The 12667-nt window shown below is 42.9% G+C and overlaps 2 protein-coding genes across 2 annotated transcripts in view; one reads left to right on the top strand and one right to left on the bottom strand.

The window, feature by feature from the left end:
- LOC143290840 (neuroglian-like) overlaps window positions 1-12667 on the bottom strand; it is a 99317-nt gene that overhangs the window by 70402 nt on the left and 16248 nt on the right. The gene's annotated exons all lie outside the window — the stretch shown is intronic.
- Window positions 5634-11094, top strand: LOC143291111 (uncharacterized). The gene is made up of 5 exons (XM_076600739.1): window positions 5634-6258; window positions 7630-7728; window positions 9037-9126; window positions 9844-9948; window positions 10931-11094. The coding sequence occupies exons 2-5, from the start codon at window positions 7630-7632 to the stop codon at window positions 10964-10966; spliced, it is 330 nt and encodes a 109-aa protein (XP_076456854.1). The 5' UTR covers window positions 5634-6258; the 3' UTR covers window positions 10967-11094.

The following is a 12667-nucleotide window of genomic DNA, read 5'->3' as shown; positions in this document are numbered from 1 at the left end:
GTAGGTGAGTGGGAATGGTCTAACCAATCAGCTTATCTCAGCAGGACCCACTTAGCACTGGGGCTCCACCCTCTCTTCCTGCCACTCCCCCCCCCCCCTACACGGGTCAGTGGCAAACACCAGATGCCGTGTCCGGGCGTCCACTTAGTTCCTGCACGTTAACCCATTCCATCCCTTAGTTTGTAACTCGATCCACTCCACTCCCTCCTTGCACGTTAACCCATTCCATCCGTTAGTTGTAACTCAATCCACTCCACTCCCTCCACGTACGTTAACCCATTCCAACCCTTGCGAGTCAATCCACTCCACTCCCTCCACCCCCACCCCTCCCCCCCCCCCTTGCACGTTAACCCATTCCAACCCTTAGTTTGTAACTCGATCCACTCCACTCCCTCCTTGCACTTTAATCCATTCCAACCCTTAGTTTGTAACTCGATCCACTCCACTCCCTCCTTGCACGTTAACCCATTCCAACCCTTGCGAGTCAATCCACTCCACTCCCTCCCCCCCCACCCCTCCCCCCCCTTGCACGTTAACCCATTCCATCCTTTAGTTTGTAACTCGATCCACTCCACTCCCTCCTTGCACGTTAACCCATTCCAACCCTTGCGAGTCAATCCACTCCACTCCCTCCACCCCCACCCCTCCCCCCCTTGCACTTTAACCCATTCCATCCCTTGCAAGTCAATCCACTCCACTCCACTACCACCCCCCACCCCCCTTGCACTTTAACCCATTCCATCCCTTGCAAGTCAATCCACTCCACTCCCTCCTTGCACGTTAACCCATTCCAACCCTTGCGAGTCAATCCACTCCACTCCCTCCACCCCCACCCCTCCCCCCCTTGCACTTTAACCCATTCCATCCCTTGCGAGTCAATCCACTCCACTCCCTCCACCCCCACCCCTCCCCCCTTGCACTTTAACCCATTCCATCCCTTGCAAGTCAATCCACTCCACTCCCTCCTTGCACGTTAACTCATTCCATCCCTTGCGAGTCAATCCACTCCACTCCACTCCACCCCCACCCCTCCCCCCCTTGCACTTTAACCCATTCCATCCCTTGCGAGTCAATCCACTCCACCCCCTCCACTCCCTCCTTGCACGTTAACTCATTGATTCCCTCCCTCCCTCCCTGCCTTCTCCACAACTCGGCTGTTCTGTGTGTTAACTTACCTGCACCGTTATCGCCTTCTCAGATTTCTGATTAATTTGCTGTTTTGTGTCATAGCCCCACCATCACCTCCTCACATCTCTGATGCGATGAATTCGCTGTTTTGTGTCATAGCCCCACCACCACCTCCTCACATCTCTGATGCGATGAATTCGCTGTTTTGTGTTATAGCCCCACCACCACCTCCTCACATCTCTGATGTGATGAATTCGCTGTTTTGTGTTATAGCCCCACCACCACCTCACATCTCTGATGCGATGAATTCGCTGTTTTGTGTCATAGCCCCACCATCACCTCCTTACATCTCTGATGCGATGAATTCGCTGTTTTGTGTTATAGCCCCACCCCATCACCTCCTCACATCTCTGATGCGATGAATTCGCTGTTTTGTGTTATAGCCCCACCATCACCTCCTTACATTTCTGATGCGATGAATTCGCTGTTTTGTGTTATAGCCCCACCATCACCTCCTCACATCTCTGATGCGATGAATTCGCTGTTTTGTGTTATAGCCCCACCCCATCACCTCCTCACATCTCTGATGCGATGAATTCGCTGTTTTGTGTTATAGCCCCACCATCACCTCCTCACATTTCTGATGCGATGAATTCGCTGTTTTGTGTTATAGCCCCACCATCACCTCCTTACATTTCTGATGCGATGAATTCGCTGTTTTGTGTTATAGCCCCACCACCACCTCCTTACATCTCTGATGCGATGAATTCGCTGTTTTGTGCTAACCTCGCCATCACCACCTCCTCAGGTTTCTGAGTAGTTGGCTTTATGAATTAACCATCTCCCTCCCAGGCTATGGGGGGGGGGGGGGGGGGTTGAGCTGAGTTTTAAGTTCTGGCGAACATTGGCGTCTCGCCCTTGTACTATTATAATTCTGTCAAAATTTTGTTGTCGTTTCTCCCCCCCCCCCCACCTCCCCAACTGCATGCAGGGTTTTTACATGTATGGCGAAAGGCGTTTCGAACTTGTGTCCGTACACATAATTAACTTACATTTTAAAAAAATTAGAAAAAAAAAAGAAGATAAAAATGTGGATGGTGGAACCCCAAACAGCAGAAAATAGGCAGGTACCAGTGTTTATATATAGTCTCAAGTTTTCTTCACACAAACCCAGAACAACAACAGATGAATTTATGCAGATCCACCTGAATGACTGGTGATGTATGTCACTTTCAGTTATTCACATCCATATCAAAACCGTTTCTTACATGCTCGGTAACAGGTTATGTAGCGAGTAACAAGAAAAAAAAACAAACGAAAATAAAAGAAGAGTCCTTTACACACGCGCAAAAAACACAAAAAGAGCTTTCTGCATACATGCATGTATACATCATAATGCGAATGCATCAGCAAAACTCTTTCTCTCCATGCAATGAAAACCATGGGCAGCAACACAACACACCACCCCCCACCCACCCACCCCCCTCAACCAACCGGAACCCCTCACCCCCCACCCCCGTATCCCCATCAAACCAGCTTATCACAGATGCCAGCAGCGCTTGGGAGGGTGTGGTGGCAGCGTGGCATGGCTGTATAAAGTCTGATCAGGTTATCTCACAGTCCCACTTTACTACGGAGGGGGGGGAGGGGGGGGGGGTTGCTTTGCAGCCAACTGTGTCAGGACAGCGCTGGTGAATCTTACAGAGCCCGTAGAAAATCAATGGCTCCTCCCCCTCCCCCTCCCCGCACCCCCAGACACACACACTGTGTCCATTCTCTCTCTCTCTCTCTCACACACACACACACACATACCCTCTTTTTCTTCCAGCTGCATACCTTTGTATTGTTACACAGTGTGGACCCTATACAGGGCGGGGACTGGATGAAAAAAAAAAGGCACATTTGTAACTATTCGTATTCTTATAATACTTATAAAGTTATATATTATCATTATTACAAACAACAATTATCATATATGTAATAATGATAACATATTAATTATGTATCTTATTATATACATCATCATATATATCTTCATTCTTATTCTATTATCCTCCGAAATAAGTCTGTGTTTTCACCCCTCCCCCCTCCCATCCACCCCCCATCCCCAAGCCCTCTCGCCCTCCCTCCTAAGTATCGCTGTCTCCCCTTCCACTTCCCAGACAGGGAAAGAAATAGACTGTACTCTCATTCCCCGTCCCCAAGCGAAGCATCTGCTGATCAGACATGTCTCTCTCTCTCTCTGTGTATGTGTGTTGTGTTGTGTGTGTGTGTGTGTGTTGTGATGTGTTGTGTTGTGTTTAGTTGTGTGTGTGTGTTGTGTTCTGTTTTTTTTTTTCTCAAGGCCTGACTAAGCGCGTTGGGTTACGCTGCTGGTCAAGCATCTGCTTGGCAGATGTGGTGTAGCGTATATGGATTTGTCCGAACGCAGTGACGCCTCCTTGAGCTACTGAAACTGAAACTGTGTCGTGTTGTGTTGTGTTTAGTTTGTGTGTGTGTGTGCGCGCGTGAGAGTGTGTGTGTGTGTGTGTGTGTGTGTGTGTGTGTGTGTGTGTGTGTGTGTGTGCGTGCGTGCGTGCGTGCGCGCGCATTTGTGTGTGTGTGTGTATTTGTGTGTGTGTGTGTGTGTGTGTGTGTGTGCGCGTGCGCGCGCGCGCGTGTATGTACTCTAAGTGCAACATAGAGATCTGTCTGTCTGCCTCTCTACATGTCTGTCTGTCTGTCTGTCTGTCTCAGCCTCTCTGTCCCTGACAGATCTACGCGTACCGGCTTTTCCTCCTTCACCAACTGTGATGTGATCGCACTGCGCTGCGCTGCACTGTGTAATGATAGAAATGTGCGTGTGGCGTTTTAAATTTCCGGGCTGCTGATAAATAATAAATCACGACCCGCGTCCGTCCGTCCGTCGGCACGACACTCTTTACTCTTCCCGGGGGGACACCTTCGCTACCCGAGTTCACTCCATGTAGATCTACGATACGAAACACACACACACACACACACACACACACACACAGACACGTGAGGACGCATGTACACACACACACACACACGCACACACATAAGCACCCATGCACACACACACACACACACACAGAGGGACGTATTCTCCCATGCTGACATTTCATGACATGTATATCACGCATATTCATGAACACACACACGCACGCACACACACAAACACACGCATGAACACAACACACACACACACACACACAATCTCCCTTCACGCATCACGTTCTACAACACCCACCCCCCCCCCCCCCTCCTCGACCCCCCACCCCACTCCTCTTAACCCACCCCCCGACCTCACACTTCTCAAGTACTTTCTAATCTTCTCCAGGCTGCAAACAGGTTTATGGCTTTAACTTAACGACAGGTCCCAAAAGACAGCCCGGTCTAGTCCCTCCTGTAACTTCACAGGGGGGGGGGGGGGGGGAAGATAACATCTCTGGGTCCAGCACTAGCACTACGAGAGCGAGCACTGACTAATTTTCAGTCCTCACAAAGTCTCCTCCTCTTCCTCTCTACTCCCTCGCTTGTTACCCCCGCGAAGCAGACAAGGGAGCTAATTCGTCCACACACACCCTCCCCCCTTCCCTCTTTCCCCTCGCCTGACACTCCGCCACACGTCATGTCCGGTGACACTTGTGTCCTTCCTTTCACTGCCCCCCCTCCCCTCTCCCCCCACCCCTCGCCCCCGTCCCCCCCACACGCCCACATCCCCCAAAAGAAAAGGACAAAAAAAAGAAAAAATAAATAAATATAAAATAAATCGATGCCAGACAGACACTCCCACGGGGTACCTGGGGAACTAAGTGCGAAAGAAGAAGAAGAAGATGATGAAAGGGGCCATCACTCCGCGCGCCAAAGACAGACAACTGGCCGGGAATGCTGGGACATCAGCTTGTTACCGGCCCACTCGGCGAGCTTTCAAGGGTGGGTAAAAAAAAAAAAAAAAAAAAAAAACGACGAAAAACATAATCGATGAGATGTTCTAGTGGGTCTTAGCAATTAGACGGCAAGGGGAAAAAAAAAAAAAACAACCAAAAAACTCCAACAACAACAACAACAACAAAAAACTGTGTTGCCGCCAAGTTTGTCTTTTCCTTTGTCAGCATTTTGTTGTTTATTTTAACTCTCTCCATACGGACGGCGAAAGAGACGACGCTAGCAGCGTTTCACCCCAATTACCATCATCAAAATATTGCAAAGCGGAAGGCTCTTATACTGAAGAGGTGAATGTTGACAAAGAATACCACAAATTCTGACGACGGAAGCTAAAGGTTGGGTCATTCAGACACCCACTGGACATCCGAGGGGTCTGTGTAGAAGAGGAGAAGAGAGGACTGGCCGTACTGAGTGAGTTAATGCACACTGGTCCGTCATTCGTGCTCTACTTCGGCAGCATTTCCTCAGGCGCCTCCACAGGACTCTCATCTCATCTATCCCTTGACCCGTGGGTGGGTCGTTGGGGCACCATGGATGACTGCCTGGGGCAGTATTCATGGGACAAGACAATTTGCCCATGGGCAACTTGCCCACGGCTGGGTAGGGACCCATGGGTAAGCCACAGGTCCGTGGGCAAAGTCAACGTGGTATTCACAACACAATTTGCAACCCAAGGGCAGCTACCCATCACCTATTTTTAAACTGCGAGGGATTCCCCGTTGTGGGCAAGCGCGCTGAACTATGGGCATGCGCGCTGAACTAATTGCAATCTCTTCCTGTCGAAAGCGAAAATGTCGACCAAAGCATCACTGAACGAGTCGAGTGGAGAGAAGAATAGGAAAGGAAATTGGACCCACGAGGAAACTATGGCACTGCTAGAGAAAATCCTCGAAAATAAACGCGTAATTATTTCATCGCTTTCTCCGGACATTACGGCAAAAAAGAAAGCCGAAGCGTGGGAAGCGATCGCGAGCAGTGTCAGCGAGGCGTCGATCAGTTTCCATGGTCGAACCACAAAAGAGGTGCGTGAGAAATTTCACGGGTTAAAAAAAAAATATCGAAAGCGTCAACAGCAAAGAAATCAAACTGGAGCAGGAGCAGTACCCCCAGACACCTACGATCATCTCATCGAGATGATTATTGGGAAGGATTCCCATTTGATTGACGGACTCAAAAAAAGTAAGTGGCCCATGTTATGTTTATTTAATATTTGCGCGTGCTTAATTAATTACAAGTTAAAGTTTTCAACTTAGTTTAAGTTTTGTGCGTGGCATGAGTGTCACTGGGTGTGTGTGTGTTGAGTACAGTTTTAATCAATGTATGCTCTTGAAATTTGATATCGATTTAGATCTAGTTGCCAGCAGTCGACTTACATTCAGAGTGGAATCGCAGAATGAGAATGAGAATCTGAATTTGTTTCATTACAAGTATTTGTGCTAGAGTCTAGATGCTAGCAATGGTTTGCGAGGAAACCGAAGGGCTTTCCCCCAAAATTTGGATTAGAGTTAGAGATGGGGAGCTACCTACACTGTCCTTATCCTGTTATGTTTTCTTTCAGTTATTTAATTCATGTTTAGTCAATTGTGCAAATTATGTATAATCTGAAATGTGTGTGTGTGTGTATGTGTGTGTGTGTTTGAGAATGTGTGTGTGTGTGTGTGCGCGTCAGTCCAAGTGTGTTGGTGTGATTAATTTTTTTTCTTGTGTGTGTATGTACATGAACTTTATATGAGGAGGTTCACGATGGCTTTCGTTTTCCAACATTGTTAATGTGTGTGTGCTTCTCTCTCAGTATATACTTTTATATATAGTTTATGAGGCGCCTGTTGCCCTTTGAGCCCTAATGAAGCACGGAAACAAAGGCAAAAATTTAGCATGACAAAACCACACATTTTACCTTAACCACAAACACTTTTTATGTGGCCCTGCATGTTTAACATATTTCTTACATTTTATACTAGTTATTCATTTAATGACTGAGTGCCAATGCTCAAGGCTTTATTACATTGAGTTCATGTAATAGTTATTAAACGTTGTATTAATTTCATATTACTAGTATCATTAGTTTTAAATTAATATTTGCAGTGAGGCAGCCACTTTCACTTTATTACAATTCTCCCTTTATAAAAAGGAGATACAGTTACGATGGGAATGAGGCGGCATATTGTGTGTTCATCTCAGTATGTGTGTAAACAAAAAGATGTCACATTGCACTGAAAAATCTACAGAACTGATTGCTGTATAACAAGGAGAGGCAAGGTAAAGTCATTTTCCACAAGCAAGGAAGCATATGGTGCATTCTATTGACTAATGTAATAATTATGTAACAATAATTGCTCCGAAAATTTGGCTGGTTTATTTTTAGTGTGTAATTGTAAGTCTGATTAACAAGTTTTTACACTAACACTAGTGTTAAATTTAGCTATATGCGTTACTATGTGTTCATTGACAAGAGCCAAGAAGTTCTTGGTATTGAGGATGGGATGCGTGTTTGTGTTTCACTTTCATTAACAGTTTCAACAATGGTTATGCATGTTGATAATATTTCAGATGATGTTGGTGAGGTCATTTTCTTCCACAACGCTGAGTCAACATCTCTGTTGGCAGTGGCACCCTCTACAACTGCATGCCAGAATGAAGAAGCCACAGGTGATTACAACTCCATCATTTATGAGATGATATGCAGTTTATATCTGAGTACAGTGGAGGTATCATTATGACATAATCCTGAAACTGTTATTTGTGATGAGTTTCAACAAAGTGGCATCACTGTAATGAGATAAATCCATGTTTCAACATATATATACATACACTCTGCCACAAATGCTAAAAAAAAAAATCATGACTATGCATAATATATGCTTGACTTATGCAGTGACCCAATTTGTGCATAATATATGCTTGACTTATGCAGTGACCCAATGTGCGTTTATTATCCTTTGGCATGCATTTCTTCACATTAACACAAACAAGTAAACTTGAAACACAAGAGTTAAAAAATTCAGCAATTTATTCAGTCCTCATAAACATAAGTGCAGAAATATGTGGTGGTATACAATGTTGTTTTATTGAAAAACAAATACACATATAATTCTTTAAACAGGATATTGGTTTTCATCACTATTCCTACCAGTAAACATACACACACAGTAGCACAATCAAACTAGGGTGATTTGAAATCAGTTACCTTATTTTGTAACATGAAGTGGGGGCATCATAACAACATTCAAGCAGTATTCATTGACAAGAGCAAAGAAGTTCTTGGTATTGAGGATGGGATGTGTGTGTTTCACTTTCATTAACACTTTCAACAATGATTAAGAAAGATGTTTTCCCCAATATGTCATTGTAAAGAAATAAAATCATTATTAGTGTCATTTGTATCATTGATATTACTTGTTTGATTGTGTAAATTATATAGATCACTCAATTTTTTGTTTGTTTTGTTTTAAATGGTCCTATTGTTTTACAATGCAAGTAGATCAATCAATACTACAGGCCAAAAACATAATAATATACCATTTTAGACCTCCTTTTAATATTTTCTCTCTGCATGATAATCATGCAACGGCTGGCTCCCCTCAGCCCCCCCCCCCCCCCCCCCCCCTCTCTCTCTCTTCTCTCTCCTTTAAATTCAGAATGTGCTTTGTGCACAGTTCTACTTCTACACTTTGTCATGGGGCTAATTATTATCAGCTTGTTTAATTCATATATTTATATGATGAACCACTTTGACAGTAGTACAAGTAGGTAGTTCTAGAAGAAAGCTGTATGGATAGCTTAAAGTGCCTGGTGCATATAACCATCACATGAAATGCAAGTACAACATATATTACTTACAACTGACATTTTGTGTAAAAAAATGTACATGAGTACTCAACAAATTTTCTCAGTATCATCTATACATTGGTCATATTTCTAAAGTTACTTTATAATCAAGGAATTTTTCTTTTTCAGGGGATGTCGGCGAGACTTTTGTCAATGGAGCAACACATCAGTTGGCAGTGGCAACTTCTACAGCAGCCTGCCAGAATGACAAATCCGCAGGTGATTGAAACTTCTGCTGAACATTTCATTTTCATTGCAATTTCTTCTGATGTTGGCCCAACATTTTAATTTTATGAGTCTTGTAAAAACCACCTTAATTTTTTTCTTTAATCACTTGTTGGTTATCATCATCATTTTTATGGATGGGCAGGGCTCGTACCACTATCACCCACCTACCCTACAATCCTTAACTCTGTACACAACAAAACCGCATATGTGCAAATTAAAAAAAAAAAGGGCAAAGATACAAGTGTATGCACACAATCAGGCTCAAATTTGAAGTATCAAGTATTATTAACAATACAACTATGAAATAATTGTGACATTGCAATAACCAAAGACACAAACAAATAAAACAAAAAACTTGTGCCAGATGCTTAATACTTTTCTTTCATTACCGCCAACATTCAAAGGAACAGACTATGAGAAAAATGTTAATTTATCTTCAGCTTTACTGAGCCCTTTCTAAATCTCAAATGTCCTGGTTCAGTCAAGGATACAAAGATTTCTCATTTCACCACTTTTGGGGCATGGAGGATACAATTATAGAAAACAAAATTGAAACACACATCATCATTACGAACAGCAAAAATAGAAACTAAATAAACATTAACAAAGCAGTGTGCAAACACTACAATACTTCATACAACTTTGTTGAATTTTATAAATTTACTGCGATATTCTCACAAATGTACAACTGACGACTTTCTTTTCCAGGAAAAAGTGATGCAGTGCATCGGCTTCCAGCAACTGACACTTCTACATGTACTGGGGTCACTGGCAGCCTTGAAGAACCTTCATTCTGCACACTCCCCTTCTCAGGTGCATTTCTTGAAGTAACATGTTGTATAACATTAGCAATAATTATTTGATGCCAATAGCCGGATAAAAAAAACAACCCTGCAGGTGACTGTCGTTTTTTTTAGCCTGGTTGACTTAAGGATATATTGGTAAAGGAAGCGTAGAGTATAACGAAGTCAAATAGTGTCATTCAAGCTTTGGACTTCCATAGCATGTACATATCCTATTTCTCATCATTTTATATCAGCAGTGAAAGAGATAGTAGCTAAATCTGTGCCGCTTTACATGCTCTGTTGAGATTGTAAGCTCAGGTTTGATATTTCCTCAGGCAAAAAAAAAAAAAAATTGAAAGAAAAATTGGTGTGGCTACGGTAACCCAACCTACCCTAATTTTTAAGGCTAACCCTAACCTTTCATATGAAAACACACACACACACACACACACACACAAAATGAAATAAGATGAAATCGGAACCGGAAAGGTTGTGACAGGCGTTAGTGCAGTGAAACATGCAACACACTGGGTGGTGTTGAAAATCAGCACTGGGCGATTCTGCTAGAGCCCACATCCTCCGGGTCCCCCTTTTTTCTGACCAACCTCCCCCCCCCTCCCTCCATCATGTCTCACTTTGTCCTGAAAAAAGAAAGTTGTTTCCAACAAACCTACCCTATGGTTCTTTTGTTATTTTTCTCCATGTTACCATGACCACTGATTTTGTTAGTTTTTTTTTTGTTTTTTTCGTTAACCGTAACCCTAACATTTCTTCAGTGGGTTGCCTCCTAAGGGCTTGAAATCGAATCTGCCTGTGGACTGTGACATGTGGTATTGTGCGATGCATTCCATGGATGTGTGAGTTGAAAGGTCACGATGAGCGTTGAGGGAGTCAACACTAAACCAGCAAAAATAAAGGTAAAGTCGGTCCATATTGTATTTTTTCTGCTTTTTTTTTAAATTTGAAAGATGCAGGTGTTACGTGTATGGTCCTTTTCATTTGTCTCACAGGTGCTGTTCCTGCTGATGGTACCTCGTACATCGTAGTTGACACGGTGAACGTTGAGATGCCTTCAGTTGTTGCAGAGAGTGTGCAGTGCCCAGACAGGCCTGTGATGCCTCTGCCATCATCTCCGCTGCACTGCTCATCTGCCACCAAGAAACGCCGGGCTGAAAGCAAGCGAATGGAAGTGAACAAAAGGAGAAAACTAAATGATTCAGCAGAAAGATCTGCTATCATAGAATATTATCAAATGCAGATTGAAAAAGAAAAGGGGGTAGAAGAAAGGGAAATACGAAAAGAAGAAAGAGAAGCAGAGAGACAAAGACAAAGAGAAGAATGGGAAGTGGAGAGGGAAAGACAAAGGGAAGAATGGGAAGTGGAGAGGGAAAGACAAAGGGAAGAAAGAGCAAATGACAGACATCATCAGCTGATGGAAATGGGTGCTAGAATTCTTGCTGCTTGCACTGAAATACTAAAACAGAATGTTCTGAAGTGAGGGAAATAAGAAAAGAAAATAGCCAGGAAATGTAAGGATCATAAATAGGCAATTAAATTGGTTTTCAGAAATTAGCTGTGACAATATATCACAAAATGCCAGTTGTGCTTTGAAACTTCAACATCTTTTTGTGCAAAAGTTTTTTTAACATGTTTGAATTATTGCTAGCTAGTTCTGTTCTAAAGGGAACTAAACATGAAAACAGTATTTATTTCTTTTCATAATAATTTTCATACTCAAATCTAATTTTGCTACTCAACTTAGTTGAGATCAAACCGATTCTTTAGCTTTGGAATAGTTTTCATTGTTTGTGTGAGTGGGGGAGACATGTGAATGTGTATACATACTATTGGAGAAACAGGAAAACAATCCTAGAAACTCAAATTTTCACGCGTCTCTGATTTTTCAACTATGACAACTGACTGACGCCTTGTTCACACAGATTGCAATTGCTTCCCACGCTTGGTTTTTTTTTGTTGTTTTTGATTTTTGTTTTGTTTAAAATTTTTTGTTTTTTGTTTGTTTTTTGTTTCTTTACTTAGTGTCCGGAGAAAGTGATCCAAGAATCATGTGTTTGTTTTGTGGATTTTCTCTAGGAGTTCCTTGTATTTCATGAATGACAATGTATGCCTTTCCTGGCATTTGTGATTTTCAAACCTAGTCAACTTCATGTCCGATTACATGTGCAATTGTGGGTAGTGTAGTGTGTGTTTGAAAAAGAGAGCTAGTTTGTTATGACCTGAAAAAAATAACCTGATCAGCTGTTGTGCTTGTGGTTTTGAATTTTCACAGGTCAATTTATTTTATTACCTTTGTGGGGAATTTCTCCTAAACAGTATTATCAATGGGCAATAAATTTGAAACATTCAATGTATGATTGCTTCAAGATGGTGGATTGATTATCATGTGCATGGTGTCAGTTCTCTACCTTTCCTAATTCTTTTCTTCTCTAAAATACATGCAATTTTCAAACTTTTCTTCATTTTCCGAACTTCACCTACTTTTCTTTCGTGATCCCAGTTATCTTCATTTAAGATAAAATAAATATCAACGTGAGCTTTGTCCGTTTTCATGTCAGTGAGCAAATACAACACATAACTAGACGTCCATTTTGTTGCTAAAACTGGAGTAAGAACTGGATACAAAGAAAAAAAACTAACCTCAGTGACGAAAGCCACCATTGATGATTCTGTCCCTCTCCGCTTTTCCTGCAGCAAGACGTACACGTTCATTGGCCTGGAGATTTCGT

Source organism: Babylonia areolata, chromosome 16 (genome assembly GCF_041734735.1).
Source record: "Babylonia areolata isolate BAREFJ2019XMU chromosome 16, ASM4173473v1, whole genome shotgun sequence".
Classification (NCBI taxonomy): Eukaryota; Metazoa; Mollusca; class Gastropoda; order Neogastropoda; family Buccinidae; genus Babylonia; species Babylonia areolata.
This window is presented reverse-complemented; position numbering and strand designations above follow the sequence as displayed.

Excerpts from the sequence above, each read along its gene's own strand:
- LOC143291111 (XM_076600739.1), top strand. The coding sequence starts at position 7,630 with ATGATGTTGGTGAGGTCATTTTCTTCCACAACGCTGAGTCAACATCTC. Across the intron at positions 7,729-9,036 it reads CCAGAATGAAGAAGCCACAG|GGGATGTCGGCGAGACTTTT; the intron begins GTGATTACAACT and ends TTTCTTTTTCAG. Across the intron at positions 9,949-10,930 it reads CTGCACACTCCCCTTCTCAG|GTGCTGTTCCTGCTGATGGT; the intron begins GTGCATTTCTTG and ends TTTGTCTCACAG.